The sequence below is a fragment of the Leucopleurus acutus genome (assembly GCF_964270905.1).
Source record: "Leucopleurus acutus genome assembly, chromosome: 2".
Lineage (NCBI taxonomy): Eukaryota > Metazoa > Chordata > Mammalia > Artiodactyla > Delphinidae > Leucopleurus > Leucopleurus acutus.
In genome coordinates, this window is record NC_139143.1 from 161699668 (window position 1) to 161726280 (window position 26613).

Genomic DNA, 26613 nt, shown 5'->3' on the forward strand with positions numbered 1-26613 from the left:
TGTCCCACAGCTAGGACAGTAGGATGGGGACTTGAATCCAGGACTGATGCTGGGCCTCTCCCCACGGTGACACGAGGCCTCGGGCCAACCATCTTTGTCCTTTGAGGGTGGGCTGCCCAGGAAGCTCCCCTTCTGTTCTCTGGGAAATGTCCCCCCTGGCACCGAGGGTTGGGCCGGACCCTCCGACAGAGGCTTGAGCGGGCCCGCGGGGCGCAGGGCAGGCACCTGTTGGACTGCTCCAGGACCACCTCAAACATGCTGACGTGGAGGGTCCAGTTGAGCAGGTGGGTACTGGGCAGCTTGTAAATCCGGAACTCCGCTGCCGTGACGGCCTCCCCCGCCGGGATCTGGGTCAGGTCAAAGCGGAACTCCTTCCACTGGGGCTCCTGGTGGCCCAGGGTGTGGTCCCGCTCCACTGCAAGACAAAGTGGGACTGGCGGTCACTTGTGGTTCCAGCTCGGGCTCCGGGGTGGGCAGGGCCGGGTGGGATCTGGGGGCCTGGGCAGTCTGGGTGGGACTGCTCCCTGCTCGAGAACAGGCTTGTCCCAGCTCTGCCTCCTGGGTGCCGAGAGGGCTCGGGGAGCTGTGTCGTGAGGCACCTGGCACGGCACCTGGCACACGGCGGTGCCACAAGGGCAGTGTCCATGTCTGGTCCACAAGCCCCACACCCAGCCTGCCCCGCTCAGCACCCTGCTGGCTCTGGGACCCACAGATGGGCACAGGACAGGTCCCTCCTCTGGGGAGATGGACGTCAGACCCAAGGCAGAAAAGGGCCACGGTGGCAGCAGGGACATAGCTGAGTGCACCTGGGCAGGACGGGGCTCCCGGAGTCAGCCGGTACGTGGATGGGAGTTGAGGGGAGAGAGGGCTTTGGAGCTGGGCCTTGAGGGGTGAGAGTGAATGTGCCACGATGTCAAGGGAGAAGGACGCTGCAGAGGCAGGGTCCAGCCTGAGCAAAGGCCTAGAGCCGCGGAACGACAGCACCGGCAGGGAAAACAACAGCCATAAAGCCCAGCAAAGGGTGGAAGGACGGCAGGACCCTCTTTGGAACAAGGGGAAGCAGGAAGCGGGGCCGGAGGGAGACACGGAAAGAACCAGGAAGAGGCGAGGTAGGATGATAGCTCCTGGAGATGCTGGGTCAAGTGCTGGGGAAGCTGGAGGGTCCCATGGCATGATCTGAGCAGGCTTCCCGGAGGAGGTGACACCTGAACTGGCCTTGAAGGATGGGACTGACTCTTGGTAGGTGGATAAGGTGGGGGAGAAGACATTCTAGACAGAGGTCCTGCACAGGTGTGAGGTGCTGGGGCCGCCCACCATCCCGCAATGTGCGGCTCAGGGCATAAGTCTGGCTGTGGCCTAACTGCGGAGAGCTGGAATTCTGGCCTCAGAGCGTGGGCTGTGCTCTGGCCAATGGGGCGTCAGGGCTCTGGGCAGCAAGGGAGCGTGGTTTAAGGGTAGAGTGGAAGCTATGTGTGGAGGCGAGGGTAAAGCCCAGGCTGGAGGGGACCCGAGGCAGGCCAGTGGCAGGGCTGCTCTAACAGTCTGGGCAAGAGACCGCAGGAGCAGAATAAACCCCATATTTCCCCAGCTGCCCGGAAATGCCCAGGACAGTATATTTAGAGCGTCTCACTTTAGCCTCCTGTCACTTTCAAACACTAAAAATCTGTGTTTCCGCAAAGCAGGGGCGGGAGCCTCCCAGAGCCTTCCCCCAAAACCAACACTGAGATTTTAATTACATGTCTGTGAGTCTTTTTAAAAATTCTCTGACTACTGTACTCAGCGACCACAAGTCACCAGGCTGGTGGCAGAGGCGGATGTGGGAGCACTTCCTGTCCTTGCGGTGGAGACCTGGTCCGGTGATGGATGGGCAAACAGCTGTGCTGGGCGGGGCCAGTGGACACATGTTTGGGCAGGAGATGGGCGTTTCATCCCCTGACCAGGGAGGAGAGGAAATAGAACCTCCATCATCTGACAGGGTGCTGGACCCGCAGCAAATGCCCACCTACGAGCCAGGCTGTTCCAGGGGCAGCGTGTCATAGGAGGATCCGTGTCCTCCCACAGAGGCAGGATGTGGAGGGCAGGGTTCTGGACCTTGCCCGAGCGATGCTCGCCATGAATATCACCGCACGAGTCCCCTCCTCCCTACACACTCCCACACAGAGCTTTGGGGACAATTTCCATGGATTCGGTAACTGCAGAGACCACCTCGGTTACATGGCTGTGTAAGCATCCCTGATCTGCAGGATGAAATAGGTCCAGGCTGTTGGCTGTCACAGGGTGTGACCCCAAGAATAAGGAGGGGTCACTCAGCCACGCCCTGAGCCCGACCCCTCTCAAAGCATTCTTAAGTATGTCTGCCCCCAAGGCACAGTGGGTGATCCTTGGTGGGTCACTGGGAGCCTCTGTCTGCAGGCCTGACACTGACTCATGTTGGATCCAGGACTGAGGGAACAATCACAAACCTTCCAGCTCCTGCGGGCACCGAGCTCTGTGGCCTCCCTCCCTTGCTGACCTGGGGGCCCGCCTGTGCTGAGTCGAGCCCTCTTCACCTGGACTGACCTCAGATCCAAGCTTCTGTCCTGTGGGTTTGTGAAATCGATACATGCCCCCACCAACCCCCCACCCCTGCCCAATAGTTCCAGCACGGGAAACTGCCTGCCCCAGTGTTCCAGGCAAGCATTAGAGGTGGGACATTTTTAGGAAAATGATTTTCATCGGAAATTGATAAAACGTCATTAAACTGGACATTACCATAAGTAGCCAAAGGAGAGCACCCCATTTCATTGCTGGAACCACGTGAATGTACAGCTTTTCAGTAGTTGCTTCTGTGGATTAGGGGAAGATGTTTCTCAAAAGCTGGTGTTAAGAAACAAAATTTGTTGGGACCTAGATGTCCCCTATGGTAGTTCCTGGGCTGGCTGCCCCTGCTTTAGCCACTAAAACAGCATGGAGAAGGGTAGATGCTCTGACCTGCAGCTGGGGCTTCTGGTCCCAGCCCTGACCCTGTCAGCAATCAGGTACTTACCCTGGGTGGCCTCAGTCTGCTCATCTGGGAAGTGGGGATCCTAGGATCCTTTCCACATAAGGCTGTGAAAGGGCTTTAAAAAGGACAAGGGTCATGGGATAGGAGGGATGGCCATTCCTTAGGGGGTGGGAGGGGTGTTGACCTCTAATTTCCTAACTTAGTTGACATGTCAAAGTAATAACATCCTGCCAGCACCATTGGGAGTTTCATGTGTGAGACTCAAAAGCCATGGAAGAGAAAAGAGAGACATTCAGTTTTCTTCCTCTAAATAAAAGTATGAAATGAAAGATTATATAAAATAAAAATATATCAATGCATCCGAATGGCATTTGGATGGCTTCAGATTGCCTCCTTTCCACCTGCCTGACCTTTGTGAAGACACTTGATCCTGTGGGCCTCGGAATCCACATCTGCAAAGTGTTTGATACAGGGATGAAATTGAAATTAAAGTGTAAAGAGCCCTGTCTGCTACTGTGGCCGCACTTGGTGTGGTCCAGCAAATGCTTCTAACCTATTATTCAGGAGCATTTCCTTTTTGGTGCACATTCATGCCCAGCTTCCACCTTCCCCTATAACCAAGGTCTGGAATCTCCCAAACATGCCCAGGCCTGCAGAGGCAGCCCTTCAGCAATGTCAGTGGTGCCGTCCACTGCGTTCCAGCTCGGGCACAAAGCAAAAACTGATCCCTTCTTTATGAAAGTGCTGAAGATTCCAAAACATCAGAGCTCAAAGGACAGATCACTGCACACAGTCTCCTCTCACTTTTATGCACACGTGGAGACAGATCCCAGGAGTCCTGGCTCCCATCTGGGCTCCTTTTCACTGCAGTGGCCCTCCACCGTCCAAGGCTACAAAACAGCATAAGCCCTCCACCTTGGAGTTGGCAGATCCCTGCTTCCTGCCCCGCTGCTACTGTGGGATGCTCTGTAGAGGGAATTTAGGGGAAAGGCCAAGGTCTGCACAATGTGATTTCTTGGGTTTTCCTGGTAAAATTTGCTGCAGGTTGTGGAATTGGGAAGTTCATTCCCAGGTCCCCTGGCAGATTAAGACAGGCTGGGGGGTGCAGGGAAAGGGGTGCTCCCTGCCTGGCCTATGTTCCGGATCCTGGCCATCTAAGTCCTGCCAAGAATCCTCTCTCTGTGGTCGTCCTGGGGGGACTGCTGAGTTTGAAGCAAGAGGATAGTAAATTATTCCCCCTCTCTGCAGAATCTGGGGTAGGAATTCCTAATCTGGCGGGGGGGGGGTCCTATAAGTTCACCTTTGGGCACGTGGGAGAAGACTCCTGACTCTGCTGCCTTCTCATGCTCTGGAGGTCTTCTAGAACACTCACTTTTCCCTTCATTTTTCCCAAGCACATCTAGGAATACTAATTAATTTGTGTATGCAACACATTTGAAAGCAGTGTTTATTGAACGCAAGTCAGTATTTAGGCACTGGGGAAACTGTGGCCCTGTGCCTGTGAAGTTTATGTGCAGGGGGGAAGTCAGGTAGGAAAGTGTGAACAAACAAAGTCATTGTATGCGATGAGCCCTGTGAAGGACACCAAGAGAGAGGTGGGATTGGGGATAATGCAGGGAGGGTGTGTGGGGTTACTTTATGTTTCTAACTTTATTTTGTAGTAATTTTAGATTATTTAGATTCAGAGAAAATTGTTGCAAGAATTATTGCAAGAAACTTCCCATATACTCTTCACCCAGCTTTCCCTAATGATAACCATCTTACATAACCAAAGCACAGCATAATGACCAAAACCAGGAAACTGATATTGGTACGATATTATTAAGTACACTACAGACTTTTCTAGAATTTTGCCGGTTTTCCAACTTATGTCCTTTTTCTGTTCTAGGATTCAATCCTGGATCCCACATCACATTTCACTGTTAGGTCTCCCTGATGTGCTCTGACCTGTAACAAGTGCTAAGCCATTCCTTGTCTTTCATGCCCTTTCTTATGAAGAGCACTGGTCAGGTATTTTGTAGGCTGTCCCTCAATTTGGGTTTAGCTGACGTTTTCTCATTATTAAATTGAAGTTACGGATTTTGGAGAAATCCACCTCAGAATGTGTGTCCTCTTCTAAGCACGTCAAATTGGATGATATAATGTCAATATATTGACATTATATATATATATTTATATATATATATATATATATATATATATATATATATATATATATAAATTACTAGTGATGTTAACTAATTCTTTGGTTAAGGTGGTATCTGCCAGGTATCTTCACTGTAATGTCATTATTTTTCTTTTGGAAATAATAACTATCTTTAGGGAGAGATTTTGAGATTTGCATGTATATTTCTCCTCAAACTTTTGCCCACTAATTTTAGCAATTACTACTGTAATATCTGCAATAGTGATTTCCTATTTCCTTCTTTCCCTCTACTTTTATTAATTGGAATTCTTTTGAAAGGAAGGCTTGCCCTTCTTCCCATAATTATTCTGTTATTTATTTATATCATTATGGGTTCACGGATATCTCATTTATTCTGCGGGTTATAATCCAATACAATTGTTGCTCAGATTGTTCTAGCTTTGCCCCTTGGGAGCATCTTTGGGTTGGCCCCTTGTCCCTTTGACACGTCCCCCCCATCCTTTTTTTGAGTACTTCCTAATTGTCTGGCACCACCAGATGCTCCAGGTCCACCTTGTGATTTCCCATTCCCCGCCGCTGACATCAGTCACTTCTCCAAGGAGCTCTGGTTCATTTCATTTACCATTTATAGAATGGGGATTTAAACACCAAGCTCTGAGCACAGGGTGTGCTCATTAAAATAAACTGTCATGCTTTTAGGCGCTCTCAGTGGACAGAGCTAGGAAATATATGTGTGTATACTAACCCAGGCATAAACACACATCTGTATTTATTTCTATTTTTTCTGGATATATCTATTTTAAAAATTGGAGTTATACCTTTAGTTCCAGTTCAGTGTGGGGTTACTTTATTTTTTTAAAAAATAAATTTATTTATTTAATTAATTTATTTTTGGCTGCATTGTGTTTTCCTTCCTGCACGTGGGCTTTCTCTAGTTACAGTGAGCGGGGCCTACTCTTCATTGCAGGGTGTGTGGGCTTCTCATTGTGGTGGCTTCTCTTGTTGTGGAGCACAGGCTCTAGGTGCATGGGCTTCAGTAGTTGTGGCATGCGGTCTCAGTAGATGTGGCTCGCGGGCTTTAGAGCACAGGCTCAGTAGTTGTGGCGCACAGGCTTAGCTGCTCCATGGCATGTGGGATCTTCCCGGATCAGGGCTCAAACTCGTGTCTCCTGCATTGGCAGGTGGATTCCCAACCACTGTGCCACCAAGGAAGCCCCCAGTGTGGGGTTACTTTAGATGTGGTACTTTGGAAAAATCTTTCCAGAGAGACACTCTAAGACTGGATCAAGCACTCGTGCATTGCTGGCAGGAACGCAAAATGGCATAATCCCTATGGAGCGGAATCTGGCAATATCTAGCAAAATTATACATGTTTTGACCCAAACATCTCATTTCTAAGAAATTGTCCCAAAGACACACTCACAAAAATACAAAAAGATGTACATACAAGACTATTTGTTATGACCCAATTTTGTAACTTGTTACAGAAAAAGACTGGAAACAACCCAAATGTCTATCAACAGAAAATGGAATAAATGAACCACGGTACCTCTTCATGATGGGGTGCTAAACAGCTGTAAATTAGAACAAAGAGATCATCTATATTCTGCAATAAAGTGATCTCCAGGAGACAATTTTTTTAAAGAGAACTAAGGTGAACAGTACAGATAATATACCTTTTATCTAAGAACAGATCAAAATACAAATATTATAAAAATGCATACACATCATAGGTACGTATATATGTAATTGTATTTTTAAAACAGAGATAAACTACACATTAATAAATTAATTAAAAAATATTTGGAGTGGGTGAAATAGGTGAAGGGGATTAAGAGATAAAAATCTGCAGTTATTATAATAAATAAGTCATGGGGTGTAATATACAGTGTAAAGAATACGGTCAATAATATTGTAATAACTTTGTATGGGGACAGATGGTTACTAGACTTACAGTGATCATTTCATAATGTGTGCACATGTCAAATCACTATGTAGTATACTTGAAACTAACATAATATTGTATGTCAACTATATTTCAACTTAAAAAATGTAGTTATCTTTTGCTGGAGGAAGAGAACAGAGACAGAGTGTAGGAGACAGGCATGGAAGCCAGGCCTCTCTGAATGTCCCTTGCTTTGTAAATTTTGTAAATATTTCACATAAGTATAAAACAAGAATAATTCAAAATACAAAAACAAAGAGTAATACCTAAGACTAAAATGCAGAATAAAGTAAATAAATGGTGGGTATATTGAGTTGGTGGCTTACCCACACAGTGAGGAATTATTTCAAGTCATTTTCAAACAGAGTAATTTGACTGTATATCCCTAGTGGCATAGCTTAAGGACAAAATAAACTAAAAGTAAATCTTAATTTTTCAGTAATCGTATTGCTATGATGACGTTATTCTACACCTATTATACATGTAGGATATGTTTACATATATAATATATATAAGTTTTATATATATATATATATATATATATATATATATATATATATATATATATACTTGTAGGATAAAGCAAACGACTATCATATTAATGTTGTTAGGACCAAATTATTCAGTGCAAAAGAAAATAGAAATATAAAATATAAAAAAAAGAATTTAAGTAAGTCTATAATCCTAAGCTTGAATTGGAAATATTAGTTTGAGGGATAGATTGGGAGTTTGGGATTGACATATACACACTGCTATATTTAAAATAGATAACCAACAAGGACCTACTGTATAGCACAGGGAACTCTGCTCAATATTCTGTAATAATCTAAATGGGAAAAGAACTTGAAAAAGAATAGACACATGTATGTATAACTGAATCACTTTGCTGTACACCTGACAATATTGTTAATCAACTATACTCCAATATAAAACAAAAATTAAAAAAAAGAAATATTGGAAGAAAAAAAAAAAGAAATATTGGGCTTCCCTGGTGGCGCAGTGGTTGAGAGTCCGCCTGCCGATGCAGGGGACACGGGTTCGTGCCCTGGTCCAGGAAGATCCCACATGTCACGGAGCGTCTAGGCCCGTGAGCCATGGCCGCTGAGCCTGCACATCCGGAGCCTGTGCTCCGCAACGGGAGAGGTCACAACAGTGAGAGGCCCACGTAGCGCATAAAAGAAAAAAAAAAAAAAAGAAATATTTGGGGACTTCTCTCGTGGTCCAGTGGTTAAGAATCCGCCTTCAAATGCAGGGAACGCAGGTTTGATCCTTGGTTGGGGAACTAAGATCCCACATGCCGCGGGGCAACTAAGTTCACTTGCACAACTACTGAGCATGCGGGCCACAAACAAAGAGGAGCCCGCGCGCCACAGCGGAGGATCCCACATGCCGCAATGAAGATCCCGCGTGGGGCAACTAAGACCTGACGCAGAGAAAACTAAAATAAATAAATATTAAAAAAAAAAAAGGAAGAAATATTAGTTTGGGGAATTCCCTGGTGGTCCAGTGGTTAAGACTCCGCACTTCCATTGCAGGGGGCACGGGTTTGATCCCTGATCAGGGAACTGAGATCCTGCATGTTGCCTGGCGTGGCCAAAAAATAATAATTTTTTTAAAAAAGGAAATATTTGTTTGAACTCATGATTTTTTTCTCTTAGAAAATACATATTCCCTAGCTCTGTCCACTGAAAAAGCCTAGAAATTGTGGCCAAGGAGGGACAGTGGGGAGCTCTAATGCCCCGAGTGTAGTCTTAAATGATCAACTCCACCACAAGGCACAAGGGCTCTTAGAGAAATGACCCATTTCTGACCCAGGGCAGGAAATGCATAAGCACAGCCTGGAACATCTCATCCCAGAAGGCAAGGAAGCTCCCTGAACCTCCTAGGAGAGAGTTAAAAGTACTCTGAAGCTAACCTGAAGAGGCTTCATAATAGCCATGGAAGGGACAATTTGAGCATCAGAGAGAACGGTAATAGATTGAAAAGTATCACGTATATTAACATCCATTAGGTCATCAGCAGCAACATTGGTCATCTTTGGACAGAATTTCTCAAATTTGGCACTATTGACATTTTGGGCCAGATGATTCTTTGTTGTGGGTGATAATTCTTTGCTGTGGATGACTGTACAGTGTATTGTAGAATATTTAGTAGCATCCCTGGCGTCTGCACACTAGATGCCGGTGGCATCACCTTCCCTTCCCCAGCTGTGACAACCAAAAATGTCTCCAGATATTGCCAAATGTCTCCTGGGAGATTGAGAACCACCGCCTTTGCAGAATGTTAGGAATCAACTCACTCTTCTAAACCCTGGTAAATGAGGGAAATAAACAGTCAAGTCTGGAGGAGGAAGAAAAACCAGTCATGTGAAGAGGTGGTGGAAGAGCCTTCCAGGCAGATGGAACCACAAATGCAAAGGCCCTGAATCTTTGAGAAACATCCAGGAGGTCCACAGGGCTGGAATCTAGTGGTCCAGGGTCTAGGTGTCCAAGATGAGGCTGGAGTGAGAAGCAAGGCCAGTTCATGTACAATAAATCCTACTTCTCAGCCTTCAAGAATTCATCACAGTGATTCAAGCAAGTTCTGTGACCTAGGAAGAACTTAATAAAGTTCAACTCTTGCTGATGCTATGACACTTCATGACCCTGTGAGGTGGGTTGGAAGCCACTTGTAGTTTCTTGAAGCCAACAGAGACTCTTGACAGCCAGCTCCATTGAGATACCTGAGTGGTGAGGCATGGGCCCAGCACTGGGGACGCACGATGCCACTGCTGGTTCCACAGGTACCTTCTTTTCTACAAAGCTCCACTTGGGGAAGCAGGCAGAGTGTTTACTTTCTTAACCCCTTATTGTGGCTCTAGGAAAATAAGCAGTCTCAGACCCTCGGCCTTCTCCTCCAGCCTCTGATAAAAAGGCCTCCAGATCCCACATTTGCAGAAAGAGCCTGCCGGGGGCACGAGGCAGCCTCCACCACCACGGCCACCACCCATGTTCTGCCTTCCCACGTCTGAGGGCTGCACCCTCCACACAGGCTAGATCTCTAGATGTCACACCCTGTATCCGCCAGCCTGACACCAATAAAGGCTTGGGCTATTTTTGTGCCCTGGACCAAATTTAGAGTCACTGAGACAACCCAAGTCTGTCTTGTTTCTGACTAAAATTTATCTTGTTTCAAAAGACACCCTCTTCTTCCAGTTCAGCATGCCCATTAAGAGAATGGAATCTGCTTCCCTGGTGGTCCAGTGGTTAAGACTATGCGCTTCCACTGCAGGGGGCTTGGGTTCGATCCCTGGTTGGGGAACTAAGATCCCACATGCTGCACGGCACAGCCAAAAAGAAAAAAAAAGGAATCTTTTGACAGCCACCTATGGACTGGGAGAAAATATTTGCAAATGATGGGACCAATAAGGGCTTAATTTCCAAAATATATAAACAGCTCATACAATTCAATAACACACACACACAAAAACCAACAAACAACCCAATCAAAAAATGGGCAGAATACCTAAATAGACATTTCTCCAAAGAAGACATACATCCAATAGACACATGAAAAGATAATCATCATCACTAATTATTAGAGAAATATAAATCAAAACTACAATGCAGTACCACCTCACACTGGTCAGAATGGCCATCATTAAAAAGTCTACAAATAATAAATGCTGGAGAGGGTGTGGAGAAAAGGGAACCCTCCTGCACTGTTGGTGGGAATGTAAATTGGTGCAGCCACTGTGAGAACAGTATGGAGGTTCCTCAAAAACTAAAAATAGAACTACCATATGATCCAGCAATTCTCTTCTTAGGCATATATCCAGACAAAACTATAATCTGAAAAGATACATGCACCCCTATATTCACAGCAGCACTATTTACAATAGCCAAGACATGGAAACAACCTAAATGTCTATCAACAGATGAACGGATACAGAAGATGAGGAATATATATAAAAAAGAACAAAATAATGCCATTACAGCAACATGGATGGGCCTAAACATTATCATACTAAGCGAAGTAAGTCAGAAAGAGAAAGACAAATACCATATCACTTATATGTTGACTCTAAAATATGACACAAATGAACTTATCTATGACACAGACTCACAGACATAGAGAATAGATTTGTGGTTGCCAAGGGGGCGTGGGGGAGGGAAGGATTGGGAGTTTGGGATTAGCAGATGTAGACTATTATATATAGGATGGATAAACAGCAAGGTCCCACTGTACAGCACAGCGAACTATATTCAACGTCTGTGATAAAGTATAATGGAAAAGAATATATAAAACTGAATCACTTTGCTGTACAGCAGAAATTACCACAACATTGTAAATCAATTATACTTCAAAAAAATTTTTAGAAAGAGAGACAGAATGGCATCTTCTGACCTGACAGTCCTTCCTGCCCTCAAACCCTTCCCCAGCCCCTCAGGGCCCATGGGAGGGTCTTACGCTTGGCTCTGCTGTCCAGCCTCCGCCCCTCACCCGCACAGGCTGGCCCTGCCCATCCTCACGGCCTCCTGGGCCTTCTGGTGCAAACACCCTCCCCCTGGAGTCCCTCCCCGAAGCCGCTCTCTCCGGGGTTGCCCCATCCCGCCAAGTATAAAGGCTACTTTCTTCTCGGTCCAGCTGTGAAAGCTCCCTTGCCCGCCTCTGAGCCCACACACATCAGCCTGCTGGTCTCTCCCTGTCCCCGTCCCGGGGGTCCCCGTCCCTGGTTCATCTGCCCTCTGGACGGTGACCACTTTGAGGACACAGACTGAACAACGTGGGGTGGAAACGGGAGGCCTCAGCAGTCTGCTCGTCCAGCCCCTCGTGTCCCGGGGGCCCAGAGAGGGGAGGCCTGGCCCTCACCCCAAGGGCTCCTGGTCCCCAGGACAGCGGCTCAGCGTCCAGCAGCGCAGCCCCTGGGCTGGGGCGTCCTGCTGGTCTGGGAGTGGCTTCCACGTCACCGAGGGTTTCCAACCCAAGCCACTCATGTTCTCACTTTACTGTGGGACTCGCCTCCGTTCACGGCCCGGCCCCCGAGGTGGAGGACAGGCTCCCTCGGGGCCCCGGAGGTGGATGGGCTGGGCCCGTCTGGCTGGTCCTGCCGGTAACAAGGCCGAGGGGCCCCTCAGACCTAAGGAAACACCCGGGTCTCCGCGGCCCGTGAGGGTCCCGAGTGAGCTGCAGAATCCATCACCCCCCGGTTCTGCCCCTTCAGGACTTCCTCCCGCCCAGGAATCTCAGCGCCGCCCAGAGCAGGCCCCCCGCTTCACTTCTGGGGGTATTTTTAGTCAGTTCTCATTACTGACTTTTTCAACAGCTGTTTCCATAAATGGCTCTGTGCTTATAATTACTGGTCCAGGCCTCGGCCGGCTTCAGAGCCCAAATTAAAAGGGAACAACCTGCCCACTGCACCACATCAAGCCCGCCAAGGCCAAACATAGATCCAAGGAGATGTGAGCAAGAAGGATGCGGTTCCTCCAGTTCAAACCCAGGAAAGACCTGAACTGTGGGGCTTTCCAGAAAGACGTGGTCACGGTGACACATCCCCTCTCTCCCGTGGGGAATGGGTGCCCGTGAGGAGTGGCGGGTGTCCTCCCACCCTGTGCCTCAGCCCTGGAGGAGCCCCATCAGTGGGCAGGGAGGGTGGGGGACACATTCTTTTGTGGGAGCTGGAAAGGCCTTCGTGGCAACCCTGCATATATGGGAAACTGAGGCCCAGAGGGGCAGAGACTTGCTGGGGTCACGTGTCAAGTTAGGGGCCCTTCACGTGGACTTGCAGACTTGGAGCCCATATAAAATGAGTGGCCCTGGACTTTCTGGGTGGCGATACTGGTATGGGGGAATCACCTCTCCACAAGATTCTTCCATCAACAGGCGCCTGAGAGGTGGCCTGCTGAGGCCACTGTTCTCCAGGCAGGGCCCTGCAGGGACTCGGGTCCCAGGGGAGGGACAGGGTGATCTGCAAAGATGGGGAGGCTGGAGGGACCTCCCTGGCGGCCCAGTGGTTAAGACTCTGTGCTTCCAATGCAGAGGGCATCGGTTCCATCCCTGGTCAGGGAACTAAGATCCCACATGCCGTGTGGCGTGGCCAAATTATAAAAAAAAAAAAGCAATAATAAAAAAAAAAGATGGGAGGCTGGCCCTGCTATGTGCCACCCGTCCAGGCCCAGAGTCAGATTTGGTCGCCGTTCTGAGGTTGTTCATAGTTTCTTAGTAGGGCCGGGGGGTGGGTAGGAGAAAAAGGGACTAGATGCGCCCCCGAATCAGACAGGCAGATAGCAACTCCGTTCCTAAGAGGAATACAGATGATCGAGGTGGAGGGCGCTCGTGGAGGTGCCTTGGGGAGGAGTGGTCAGATAACACTTTTCTAGGAAACATAGTTGAGAGTGGTGGAAGAATTCTGACAAGCAGAAATGGAGTAAAGTATCCGAGGCAAAGCACGGAGGTGGGAAATAATGTGTCAGCTCCCATTTTTTGAGCACTGAACTGTATGTCAGGCACCATCCTGGGCACGTTACACAGGCCATTTTTGTTAATGTTTACCTAACTGTGTTAGTTATCTATTGCTGTGTAACAAATTACCCCAAATAGAGCAGCTGAAAACAACCAACACTTATTATTTCACATGGTTTCTGAGGGTCAGGAATCCAGGTGCTTAACTGGGTGGCTCTGTCTCAGGGTCTCTCATGAGGTGACAGTCAAGCTGTCAGGTGGGGCTGTGGTCTCTGGAGACTTGACTGGGACGAACAGACCCAATTCTAAGCTCACACTTGTGGCTGAGGGTAGAAGACTCCTCATGTGGACCTCTCACGACATGACCTTTCCTCAGAATGAGTCATCTTGGGGGTGGCAGGTAGAGCCCAAGACGGAAGCTGCAGTGTTTTTATAACCTAATCTTGGAAGTGACACAGCATCCCTATTGGTCACATAGACCAGCACTGGCCCAGTGTGGGAGGACATAAGGGTGTGAAAACCAGGAGGCGGGGATCATTGAGAACTATACTGGAGGCTGGCAACCACAGCAACCCTGTGAAAGAGGCATTCTTCACCCCATTTTATAGCTGAGAACACCGAAGATCAAGGAAGTTAACTGATTTGCACAAGACCACACCCAGAAGCCCCCAAGGTGGGATGAGAGTCTAGGTGTGTCTGTCTCCAAAGTCTACATTCTTTCTCCCCATCCACAGCCTCATCAGGTTGGGGACATGTCAAGGGAACACCGCAGGGTCCTGCTGGACTAGAATGTCAAACGCCGAGTGCCAGGCTGGCAAGAAGGAACACGCAGAAGGAGCCCAATCAGGAGAAGCCATGAGTGGATTTTCACTTGAGGAACTGGAGTTCCAAGAACAGGCTGAGAGCTTTTTCACCTCCATGCCTCCCCTCTGCCTGGACACCTTCTCCTTTCACTGCTTCTGACTAAGTTCTACCCTTCTTTCAAGGTCCAGCACAATGCCACCTCCTTCAAAGCCTTCTCTGTCCCCCAGCCAGGAGGCCATTCATTCCTCCCCCTCTTCTGGCCTTGTTCATCCCCCACAGATGAGAGCGGGACCTGGTCTGTCTTCTGCAGCACTGAACCTTCATGCTCGTATCTGAGTGGGGGAATGGCCATTTCTCCCATTTTGCAATCATTTACAGTGAGTTGTCTGTGGGCCTATCTTTCCCACTGTAATGAGCGGATCTTGGGCTGGGGCTCGTGCTTTGGAGTGGGCACCAAGATAACCAGGGAGGGCAACAGCACACAGTAGTTCCCAGGAGTGTTTGTGAAGCAATGACCTCAGACTGAAGGATCCAACCTTCTCCATACCTGGGTTTTGCAGCCTTTGGCTTCCCCAGAACCCTTCCTGTATTCAGAGCCCTAGACTGTTCTGAAGGAACGGCTGCGGCTCAGGGGGCAGAGCCAGCAGTTAAAGGAAATAACTGGGTTTTACTTCTGGTCTTGTCACTGACCAGCTGGACTTGGGCTAAAAACAAACAAACAATCAAACCAGGCTAACATTTACTGAGCATTTACCAGGCACTGTTTGAGCCCTTTACATAGAGTAAGTCATTTAATGCTCATAGCCATCCTAGGAGGCAGGAACTATTATCGCTCCCATTTTACAGATGAGGAACCTGAGGCACACAGCAGTAAATAACTTACACAAAAGTCATATAAATATATCTTAGGTCAGACTTCCTGGGCAACAGGCTGAGTGGGTAGGTTTAGTGGAGAGTGTTCTTGCAGGGAACAAGCAGGAGTGGGCACAGTTGAACAGCTGACGCGATCACAAAAGGGCCAGCCCAGCCCATTCGCACGGGGAGCTCTGGGCTGATGGCCCTTCACAGTTGTCCCTCCTTGAGGCAAGGGGGCTGGGCATTTATACCCCAATAAGCCAGGATGTGGGGTGCCCTCAAGGAGGGTGCCCAACCTTGAGCAAGAAGCTGGTGGACTGCTGTCGAGAGAAGAACCCAGCCGTCAGCAGCCCACCCTCCAAGCAGCTGGTGCAACAAGTGATGCAGTGCCAAAGAGAATATCTGGGGAGCACCGCAGCATCCACTAAAAACAAGTGGCAGAATGGGGATCTGATCCTGGAACCGTGTTCTTACCACTCGGCTCCAGGTCCCCAAGTAAATGATGGGGGCGGGAGGGTAGGCAAACACAGCAGGCTCTTCCGCATAATTCTGGCTACTGTTTACTGAGCGGTGCCAGGCACTTGCTAAGTTTTTCAATGCCTTAACCTGTATAACCATTGCACTATGGTACAGGTATCATTATCCTGATTTTAAAGATGAGGAAACTGAGATGCTGAGACTTCAAGTAACCTGTACAAAATCTCACAGATCTCAAGTAGCAGACCCTGAATTAAAACCTGGTCTTCCCCACTGTGCTCTCCCACCTCCAAGGCCAAACTTCCTCACTGCTGTGACCCAGTTTTCATATCTGCTCCTTTGGATCTGGGCACCCAGGACCTTGCGCCAGTCACTTATACTCTTTGAGACTAGACTTCTCCCCTGTCACCTAGGGGCAATAGTAGTCATTTATCTCAGAAGGGTGAGAAAAGACTGAGAAGATGGGGGCGGGGAGGAGTAGCCAGGCTTCAGGGATTCATAGGGCACACCATTCTGGTGGCCAAACAGAGTTTTGGAGAAAAGAGACCCACCTTCAACTCTTGGACAGAGAAATACCTTTGGAAACCATCAACAAAATGAAAAGGCAACCTACTGAATGGGAGAAGATATTTGCAAACCACATTTCTGATAAGGGGTTAATATCCAAAATATATAAAGAACACACACAACTCAATAGCAAAAAAACAAACAATCCAATTTTTTAAATGAGCAGAGGAAGTGAATAGACATTTTTCCGAAGAAGACATACAAATGTCCAACAGGTACATGATAAGGTGCTCAACATCACTAATCATCAGGGAAATGCAAACCAAAACCACAATGAGCTATCACCTCACACTTGTTAGAATGGCTATTATCAAAAAGAGAGGCCCGCGTACTGCAAAAAAAAAAAAAAAAAGACAAGTGATAACAAGTATTTGTGAGAATGTGGGAAAACGGGAACTCTTGTGCACTGTTAGTGGAAATGTAAATTGGTGCAGCCACTATGGAAAATAATATGGAGGTTCCTCAAAAAATTAAAAATAGAACCACCATATGATCCGGCAATCCCACTTCTGGATATATATCCAAAGGAAATAAAAACAGGATATCAAAGAGAAAAAAGTGTAAGTATGGTAGTGGTCACTTTGCAATATGTACAAGTATTGAATCATTACGTTGCACACCTGAAACTGATATAATATTTTATGTCAATTATATGTTAATTTTAAAAAGATATCTGCACTCCCATATTCATTGCAGCATTATTCACAACAGCTGAGTCGTGGAAATACCCTCAGTGTCCATCTACAGATGAATAAAGAAGATAAGGTGTGTGCGCGCGCGCGCACACACACACACACACACACACACACAAGGGAATGCTATTCAACTATGAGAAAGAAGGAAATCCTTCCATTTACGACAACGTGGATGAAACTTGAAGGTATTACGCTAAGTGAAGTAAGCCAGAGAAAGACAAATACTTCATAATATCACTTATACGTGGATTTTAAAAAGTTAAAAAGTCAGAAGAGTAGAAAAGTGGTTGCCAGGAGCTGGGAGTGGGGGAAATAGGGAGAGGTTGGTAACAGGGTACAAACTTTCAGCCGTAAGTTGAATAAGGTCTGAGGAGCTAATGTAAAACGTGGCGACTATAGTTGATAACACTATTATATAATTTTGAAATTTGCTAAAAGAGTAGAAATTAAATGTTCTCACACACAAAAAAGAATACATATGTGAAGTGATGAATGTGTTAATTAACTAGATGGGGGGAATGTTATATGTATATGCATAGTAAATCATCCTGATGTACACTTTAAATAACTTACAATTTTATATGTCAATTATACTTCAATAAAGTTGAAATAAAAATAAATGAATAAAAGGTAGATAGATAAAAAGAAAAATAATGTGGTCACTTAATAGTCACTTTCAAGACGGATAAAGGATTTATTGTTAAGTGAAAGACAAAATGGCAAAACAGTGGGCATTTAGATTCCACTTTGTAAAAAAGAATAACACAAATTGATAAAATATCAGGGCTGGTTGCTGGAGAAGGGCTAAGCTAAGGGACTAAACATTGGTTCTCCCTGAGGTAGACAGAGGATTACTAGGAGCTTCCATATTATATGTTTCTAGACATATGGTCTGAATTTTCTATCATGAAATTCTATAATGAATCTATACGGTATGAATTTTCTACAATGAATATGCATCAGTTCTATAAATCCCAAAACAAAGATAATCACGTTCCTAGTTTACAACACATGCTCACATTTAATACAGTCCAATTCAGCAGCACGTACTGCACCTAATGATGGGCCCTGGGCCAGGGGGAGAGACAGCTTCTGTGTAGGACAAGAGCAAAGGATGTGCAGGCAGGGAGACAACCTGCTGTGTACCTTGGGAAAAACACCAAACTACCCTGAACCTCACTGTCCTCTTTTTATTTTTATTTTTTTTTGCGGTACGCGGGCCTCTCACTGCTGTGGCCTCTCCCGTTGCAGAGCACAGGCTCCGGACGCGCAGGCCCAGCGGCCATGGCTCACGGGCCCAGAAGCTCTGCGGCATGTGGGATCTTCCCGGACCGGGGCATGAACCCGCGTCCCCTGCATTGGCAGGCGGACTCTCAATCACTGTGCCACCAGGGAAGCCCCCTCACTGTCCTCTTTTTAAAGAAAGATGTGACAGTAAATGTGAGATGAAATGAAAGGACAGACATGGAGGTTCTGGGCATGTGGTCATCACTGGGTGTCATCTCACACAATCCCTGAACAGCCCCTAGGGTGGGTACCATGAGTATCTCCATTTTACAGAGGAGAAGACTGAGGTTCCTAGAGGTGGACTGAAAATCCAGATCACACTGAGAGTAGTGGGTGGAGTCACGATGCAAATTCTATTGAGTCCCTGGCCAGAACCCCCAGCCCAGAACCCCCAGCCCAGTCCTGCCTGCCCTCCCACTGTCCATCCGCTCCCGGTTTCCAGAGAGAGGCGTCACTGTCAAGACCACATGACAATCACCTTGTGGCTGATGTACTGTTATCTGTCTCTCTCTCCCACTGGAAGGTCAGCTCCGCAAGGGGGGACTTAGTTTCATTCCCTGTTATATTCCAGGAACTAGAAGGGAGCCTGGCACAGAGCAGGCACTACATGACAATTTGTGGAGTGAATTCAGGAAAATATGCAAGAATTGCCTACTAAAGAACCAAAGAAAGTGACCCTGGGGCTCACGGAGGGGAAGGTCAGGGGGCTGAGCAGGACCCAGGCCAGGTACCTCGCTCGCACTGAGCCCTGCGTCTCCCGAATCCAACAGCCTCAGCTCATCCCCACCCCTGTCCTCAGCCGCTCAGGATCACGGGAGTGAATTAGTCCAGTCCAGGGAAGGGTCAGGACCGAAGTGAAGATGGCCCATCCAGTTCTGGCTACACTTCTGCCTGCAGTGCTGTTTGTGCCTCAGTTTCTCACTCTAGAGCATGGGCACCTGGTGCTCCAAGGAGAGGAGGCGGAGAAGGGCTCAGCAGGAACATGCAGAGGTGGTCTCTGCTGCCTCATTCCTCCCTCAGGGCTGGCTGGGCCGGCTGAGGCCCTCGGGGGTCCAGCCAGTCACACCGAGCTGGGCGGAGGGATGGGTGGTGGTGTGAGAAGCTGCCTCCGAGGAGCCGCAGGGCCGGAGCTGGGAGGCACCTCGTTTTTCTGACACCATCGCTGTGGACTGGACAGGAAAGCAGAGGTCCAGAGAAGGGAAGAGATGTGGCTCGGGACGTGCAGGAGTCCACGGCAGGCCCAGGAGGGACAAGAACCCGGGCGCTGCCTCCCAGATCAGGGCCTTCTCCCCTGAGCTCAGGAGGCACCAGGGACAGGCTCCGTCTGCTCCTCGAGGGCACTGGCCCCGTCACTGTGTCCTGGCCAAGGGGAGCCAAGAGTCCACAGGCGGAGATCGACAGGCAGGACAGGCAGGGCCCAGCTCTGACCGCAGCCCTGGCCCCCAACACAGGCCCTGTCAGTCACGACACGGCTCCTAAAGCATCTGCTCAAAAGCAGAGGCCTGATCCCTGGACGGCAGGCCCAGGCCTCTGGGTCCTACAGGTGCCACTGACAGTCAGGGGCCCGGCAAGCACCAGGCCCGGCTGGCTTCTCAGGAGCTGATGAGGCCAATAGGAGAGGTGGAGCTGGAGCCAACAGGTGTGGGAGCCTCGGCGTGGGCGCTGATGCCACAGCGACTCTGCTATTAAACTCCACGGTGGTTCAGGGGCCGCTGACCTTCAGGGGCCTGGAGCCGGGGCCTCCAAAGGAGGAAACAATCCTGGTAGGTTCTATCCCCCACATCAGCCTAGGTAATTACCAGTTAAAAATACTCAAACTGGGGCTTCCCTCGTGGCGCAGTGGTTGAGAGTCCGCCTGCCGATGCAGGGGACGCGCGTTCGTGCCCTGGTCTGGGAAGATCCCACATGCCGCAGAGCGGCTGGGCCCGTGAGCCATGGTCGCTGAGCCTGCGCGTCCGGAGCCTGTGCTCCGCAACGGGAGAGGCCACAACAGTGAGAGGCCCGTGTACGGCAAAAAAAAAAAAAAAAAAAAACTACTCGAACTGAAGGAGTTTTACTAGTGCGATTAGTACATGAGAATAAAGAAGGCCCTCAGACAGCTGGCTGGACTGCCCACAGGCCAGGCTTCCACTGAACAAAGATCTGCTTGTTAATCCACAGCGTCAGAGGCCTTAGATCTTCATGAAACACCGAGAGGTGGTGTGGGAAGAAACTGGGATTTGGAATCCACAGCCTGGATGATGCCATGGATGTGCTGTGTGACCCTGGGTTGGTTATTTAACCTCTCTGAGCCCAAGAAATGAGGCTGGTAAAATAGCTTCCCAAGTTGCTGCATGGGTGAAATGAGTATTTATAGGACTATGGAACTTCAAATGCTAGTTTTTATTCGAAAACAGATAGAAACACCTTTGGCTGACTTTAAAAATCTGTTTCTGGGTTTCACATGTCTATAAGACATGTGGGGACATTTCCATCACATCCACACCAAGGCTGAGCAGCAGCTGGGAGGGTCTGGTATCAGCACTGACCAGGGCCAGGTTCAGCCTAAAAAGGGGGCTGCCCCTCCCCCTCTATCAACCTATCACACAACAACTCTGAGGAGCCCCATTTTACAAGCAGAGATCTGAGGCTCAGAGAGGGCAAGGGACTTCCCTAAGATCACAGAGCAGAAGCTGGAGGGCAACCAGCTCCTCCTGAGCTCAGGGTGCTGCTCGACTCACAGCAGCAGCTCCCACCAGGGCTGTGCACCCCTTGCCCCAGGGGATGCTGGGGGAAGAGGGACATGGGCTAGGCGGTGACTCACTCAGATGGACGGCTCCCCTGGAGGCATTCTCAGGGTGACTGCATCCACAGCTCTTCTTGGTCCTGAGCCCGGGGTCAGCTTGCCCCCAGCACGGAGCTCCAGCCTCAGTTCCACATGTGGTCGCCTCTGTCCCAAGTCCCCACCCCTGCCCTCTAACCAGGAAGGTGGCATCTAGCACCCGCCAGCCCAAGTCCTGTGCCTGGCACTGGGCTCTCCGCAGAGGTTAACGGCTGCCTCCTGCTGCTCGCTCCCCGACCTGAGCCCATCACAAGCTCTGGTTTGGGGGGCACGGGCCTCCTTGAGGCAAATGGCTGAAGACCCACAAAACTTACTGTCACTCTGACCCCTGGGTTCCTCTGCCGAAATCCCTCTGAAAGCTCTCTCCACCTTGAAAGCCTGCCCTCCTGACACAGAAACGTCACCTCCTTGAGCTTGGCCACATAGAGGCCACATTGTCCTGAGCAAGACACTGCCTCTCTGAGCCTCACTGTCCTCATCTGGGAGATGGGGATGAATGTCATGTCGCTAACAAGGTTGCTGGGAGGGTTAAGAGCGGTGCTGTAGGTGAAGGGAGGCTGGTGACCATGGCAAGGGTCCTCTCCCTGCTCTGGGTCCCACAGCTCTCCCCACCTGAGGCTGAGCTGTAGTCCTTGGGTCCCCAGGTCCATCCTAGTGTCTGCCTCAGCCCAGATTCCTGCCCCTCACTGGCCACAGACAGGAGGCAAAGCAGGTGGGGGACATATGTTCATGAATGTAGATTAAAGAGAGTTTAGTAATGGAAAACGTTATCTTTGAGAACTTTAAGGGTAAATGGCTCCACGATTTGGAGTATAATTTCTGCAGAGAGGAAAAGCTGGGCTTTACCTGGGAGAACAAAGAGGGTCCAAGCTGCCCATCAGGTCATTCAATGGCCTGGACACTCATTCCATGACAAGCCAAGTCCCGGGTGTGAGCCCAGGGTGACAAGACCACAGTCCCTGCCCCGCTGAGCTCAGAGTCTACTCCTTCTCCACCGTCCCACCCCGCAGCAGCACCCCACCCCCAGGAGGCCCAGGGAAGAGGCTGCTGTGGACTCAGAACATCTGGGTCCTCATCTCTACTCTGGTGCTTTGATGATGTGACCAGGGTTTTCCACGCTGAACTTTGTCCCTCTCTTCAGTACCGCCCTTATCAACGTGACAGCATCATAGCCTCTGTTTACTCATCTGCCTCCCTTCCCAGGACCAGACTGTCTTCCTGGCACTGCCCGCGTCCACCCAACACTACATGAATCTTACCATCAGATGTGTTTGGCCGCGGGTGAATGTACGCCTCTGGGACTCACATCCCTCATCTGTCCCTGCTGGATCAGCAGCTCACCAACCCCCACCCGCCTGAGACTTCGCTGCCCTGACCCGGGCGGTTTACCCTCCCGCGGTACCTTGTCCACGACAAGGTGATTCCCCGTTCCCAGCAGGGCGCTCGCCCTGCCCGAGGTGGCGCACACGCCCCTGCAGCCCGCGCTCAGCCTCCGAGGGGCCCCTCGGCCCGCCGTCCCCCACGCGCCTTCTCGCGGGGTCGCCGCCGCCCACCCCGGGCCCGCTCTCACCCATGTTGACGAAGCTCATGACCAGGTCGGCGCGGCCCAGGCGCCGCTCGGGGGTCCCGCCGTCCTCGTCGTCGTCGCCGGCCATGGCGCGATACAGGTCCAGCATGAAGAGCGGCGCGGACGCGGGCAGCCGGGCGGCGGCGGGCGGCGCGCGGGGCCGGGGCCGCCCGGGCAGCCGAAGCACCGCCAGGATCTCGCGCTGCAGGTCGCGGCGCTCGCGCGGGCCCAGGCGCCGTTGCGGGCAGCCGGGCGAGGGGCGCGGGCCAGAGGCGCCGCCGCCGCTCAGCGCGCACAGCGCCAGGCCCAGCAGCCAGAGAGGCCCGGGGCGCGCGGCCATGGGGGGACCTGGGCGGCCTCACCGCGCGCGCATCCGCTCCCGGCCGGGCCCGGGGCTGGGGCCGCCCCGACGGCGAGCGGCGGGCCGGGCTTGGGGCCGGCGGGACGGGGCGGGCGTCGCCCGCGAACGCAGCGCGGTCCCTAGAGCGCCCGGCCCGCGGCGCCTGTCGCGGCTCCGGGTAGTCGGATGGGGCCGCACCTCCTCGGGCAAGGGCTCCTCCGGGGACCGGGGACCGTCGGCTAGTCTGTCTGTGCCGCCGCGCCAGACAGTCCGGCTGCTACCGAGGCAGCTCAGCTCAGAGGCGGAGAGCGAGCTCCCGCCGGGCTCCGGGAGGCGCGGACCCTCAGTCCGTGCCGCGCGCCCCGGGCCGAGGTGGCCTCTCTCAGTCCAACTTGCAGCCGTCGGGTCCCGCCCCCTCCGGACCCGACCAATGGGGGCACAGCGGCGGGACCAAGGCCGCGGAACAGACGCCCCAGGAAGGGGCTCTGGATGCCCGGTGTTGGCGACCTGAGATGCGACCCGCTGGTAGGTGGTCGGCGAGGAATCCCTAGCCCAGCCGTCGGGGGCCTCGAGGTCATCGTGGGCTCCCCTCCCGCCGCTGGCCGCGCTGTCGGGCGGGCGCGGGTACTCGGCCTGGGGACCCAGGGTAGCGGAGCGGTTCGGGGAGATCGGACCCTGCCCTCCCGCGGGGCGTGTCCTTGGTCACCCTGCTCGGGTGGCATCCTAACTCTCGGTCCGGCCCGAGGAGTGACCCCGCAGCCCCTCCTGGTGCACGAGTGTCGCTCCAGGACCGGAAATGCCTCAGTCGGGTCTAGAGGTAGAGGGGTCCCGCGGGTGACAGGCAGGCCCGAGAGTGGGGCGCATCCCTCTGCTAGCAGCCGGGCCCGGGTTCCCAGCCCCCGCAGCTCCTCGCCGGCCTCTTGGTGCCTTCTCCGCAGTCCCCTTGCGTGCGCCTTTGGGAGCTCTTTCCCGGACACCTGACGCCGGCTCCGTCACTGCTCCTGGCGCGCCCACCCGCCTGGCTTCCGCGCGCTCCCGGCTGGCGCCTCCGGCGGGCCGCCCCGGCAGCTCCAGCAGCCGTACTGCCACCACTAGGTCTGGCTGGGCGCCCTTCGGACCCCGGTGCGCGCGGGATACGCGCACCCGCTTCCCGCCTCCCGCCGGTCAAGGAGCTCTGGTGCCCTTCCTGAGCCTTTGCGCATCTGAATTGTCACGGCCCTCAGCGGCTTGCGAGAGAAGGCTCCTCACGGAAACTCCTCCATTGACTAGCCCCGTTCTGCACACCCTGCTCTTCCCTAGGCGCCTTCTCACCGCATTTATTCGTTTATGGTTAAGGCGCCGCGCTGAGAGGAAGAGACACTTAGACTGAGCTCTGAAGGCCGGAAGGAATTGGTTGGGTTGAAGGAAAGGTCAGTGGGAGGAGAATGTTCCAGGCAGAGGAAATAGCTTGTGCGAAGGCCGAGACTCCAAGGAGCATAACAGTGGCAGGTGACAGTGAGCACTGTCCATGTGCCAGCCGTGTTCTGTACCATTTCTTCGTGCTCACACGTTGTCATTGGGTGGATACCTAACCGCCCCTCCCCCACCTCATTTAACAGACGAGGTGACTGAGGCACACAAGGGTTAAGGGACTTCCCTCAGGTCACACAGCACTGGAGCTGGGCTGCAGCAGGTGGGCACATGCAGGTGAGCTGTTCAGTGGAGGCTGGAGAGCCTGGGGGGCAAATGGCCAGGTGAGGGGCTCTGGACAGCAGATGGTTATGGCGTCCCAACGTGGGTTCACGATTAAACTTCAAAATAAAGGTATGATGTCCAGTAAAATTCACATTTCCCCAAGATCACTTCAAACTTAAAAAATATCAAATCTTAAATCCAATCATTTGCTGGTGACTTAAGTCCATGCCTAGTCTTCCTTCTACTCAACAGGTAAAACTCCACCAGGCTGCTGAAGCTGGATGAGAATGCTACAGATGAGCCAGTGAAAGTTCTCAAGAAAAGACCAGAGCCTGGATGCAGAGGGGACTATGGATTGGAGGGAGGGAGACTGGAGTCAGGGCCCACAGCTGCAGACAGGTACAGTAATGGGAGGGGTCGGGGGATGTTGACAATGATCCTCTAATGGAGAATCATTAGAGGAATGGAGGGCAGAGGAGAAGGCTCTTAGGAGGGCAAGTCCACAGGGCTTGGTGACTGCATGCAGAGGCAGGGGGCAGAGTCAAGGGGGTGTTCCCTCGTCAGAGCTGGTCAGGGTCTCTGAATTTCCTGCCCCCTTCACTATCCCTGGGCATCCTTCTGCATTCCCGAGTCCATGCATCACTGGAGGTCTCAGATCTAGCCTGTAATTCTCCAGTTGTGTATCGTAAACTGCTGGCCTCCCAGCAAGACTGCAAGCAGCCCAGTGCTGGTCTGATTCATAGAAGTCATTTATCTCAATTTAGGATGAGTGAAGATGGCTGTGCTCTTTAAACAATGGCTTCACGTTCCCATAAACCAGTGGTGCTGCTCCGTGCTGTGGCCTGAGCCAGAGATGAAGCTGACCAGCCCCCTGCCCTCTAGTGGCTCCCAAGGGTCACCCCAGGGGTGACAGGTGAACATGCAGTCTTTTTGAAGGCAAAACAGAGGTTGTGCTCTGACAGAGGGGCCGGCAAATTGCCTGGATGGGCAGAGGAAGTGGGGACAGGCGATCTGTGAGTGGAATCCTGGAACTCCTCAACTGGATGGGAACTGACATGGGGAGGGTGTGTTGGAGAAAGTTCTGTCAAACAAGGGCTTCCCCAGCCACCTGGCAACTCTGTGACCTTGGGCAAGTTACTGAACCTCTCTCAGGCTGTCTCTCATCTGTCAGTAAGGCTCACGATTGTAGGACTGTGATGGGAATTACATGAGAATGTACACAGAGCACTTAGCACAGTGACTGGCACACGGGAAGCACCCAATACATGTTAGCTATGGTTATTCAAAGGCCCAGAACCTGCCCTCCTCTATCCTAGCAGACACCAACTTTGCATTACTAATTTAGCACTTGTATCACAGAACTGCAGTTTTAACCCCTTTCCTGCCATCCCTATATTTCCCACATGGTCTTGCACACAGGTGTTCACTGAGTGGAAATACACTTCCTGCAGATTGCACCACTAGCTGAGCTTTGTTGCAAAGACTGAGGGAAAACCTGAATGACTTGGTAAGAAAAACAAGTGACCACGGTCCAGACTTTGAGAAGATGGAGGTCAAGCTCCTTTCAGCATGCTTCTGCAGCCAGGAGGCCGAGAGGGGGAAGCAGATTTGGGTGGAAACGCCACCCTACAAAGTTCTGGCAGCCTGAAGTTATCCAGTTCCATGGAGAATACAGTAAGCACTTCCTTCAGAATCCATCAGGCTGCACATTCCTTCTAATCTGGGTATTTGGCTTCCAACAGCTTTGGCAAACATGTGTCCATCTTACCAAACTCCCCTATCACAAGGGGAGTATGGCCTAATGATGAAGAACACAGGTGGCTGATGTTCAACCCCTCTTATCTCTCAAGTTATTTCTTAGTCTAATTCCTGTCATCAGAATTAGTTAATATTTGGCCATTCTAAATATTATAAAGCCAACCAGGGACTGGAGGGAGGAGAACTGCCTGACTTGGACAGGGAGCCGAGGACTAGATTCAAGGTCCTCTTCTGCCATTTATTCATTATGTGA

General features: G+C 50.9%; 1 protein-coding gene across 2 annotated transcripts in view; it reads right to left on the minus strand.

Annotated features, from left to right (window-relative positions):
* LOC309958711 (bone morphogenetic protein 8A) overlaps nucleotides 1–22928 on the minus strand; it is a gene marked incomplete at both ends in the record, with an annotated part of 40452 nt that extends 17524 nt beyond the window's left edge. For both annotated transcript variants that reach the window (XM_082834822.1, XM_082834821.1), the window contains 2 exons: nucleotides 226–415; nucleotides 22592–22928. In XM_082834822.1, coding sequence (XP_082690948.1) covers nucleotides 226–415; nucleotides 22592–22928 — 527 coding nt within the window. The remainder of the gene's footprint in view (nucleotides 1–225; nucleotides 416–22591) is intronic.
* Nucleotides 22929–26613: the final 3685 nt, after the last annotated feature.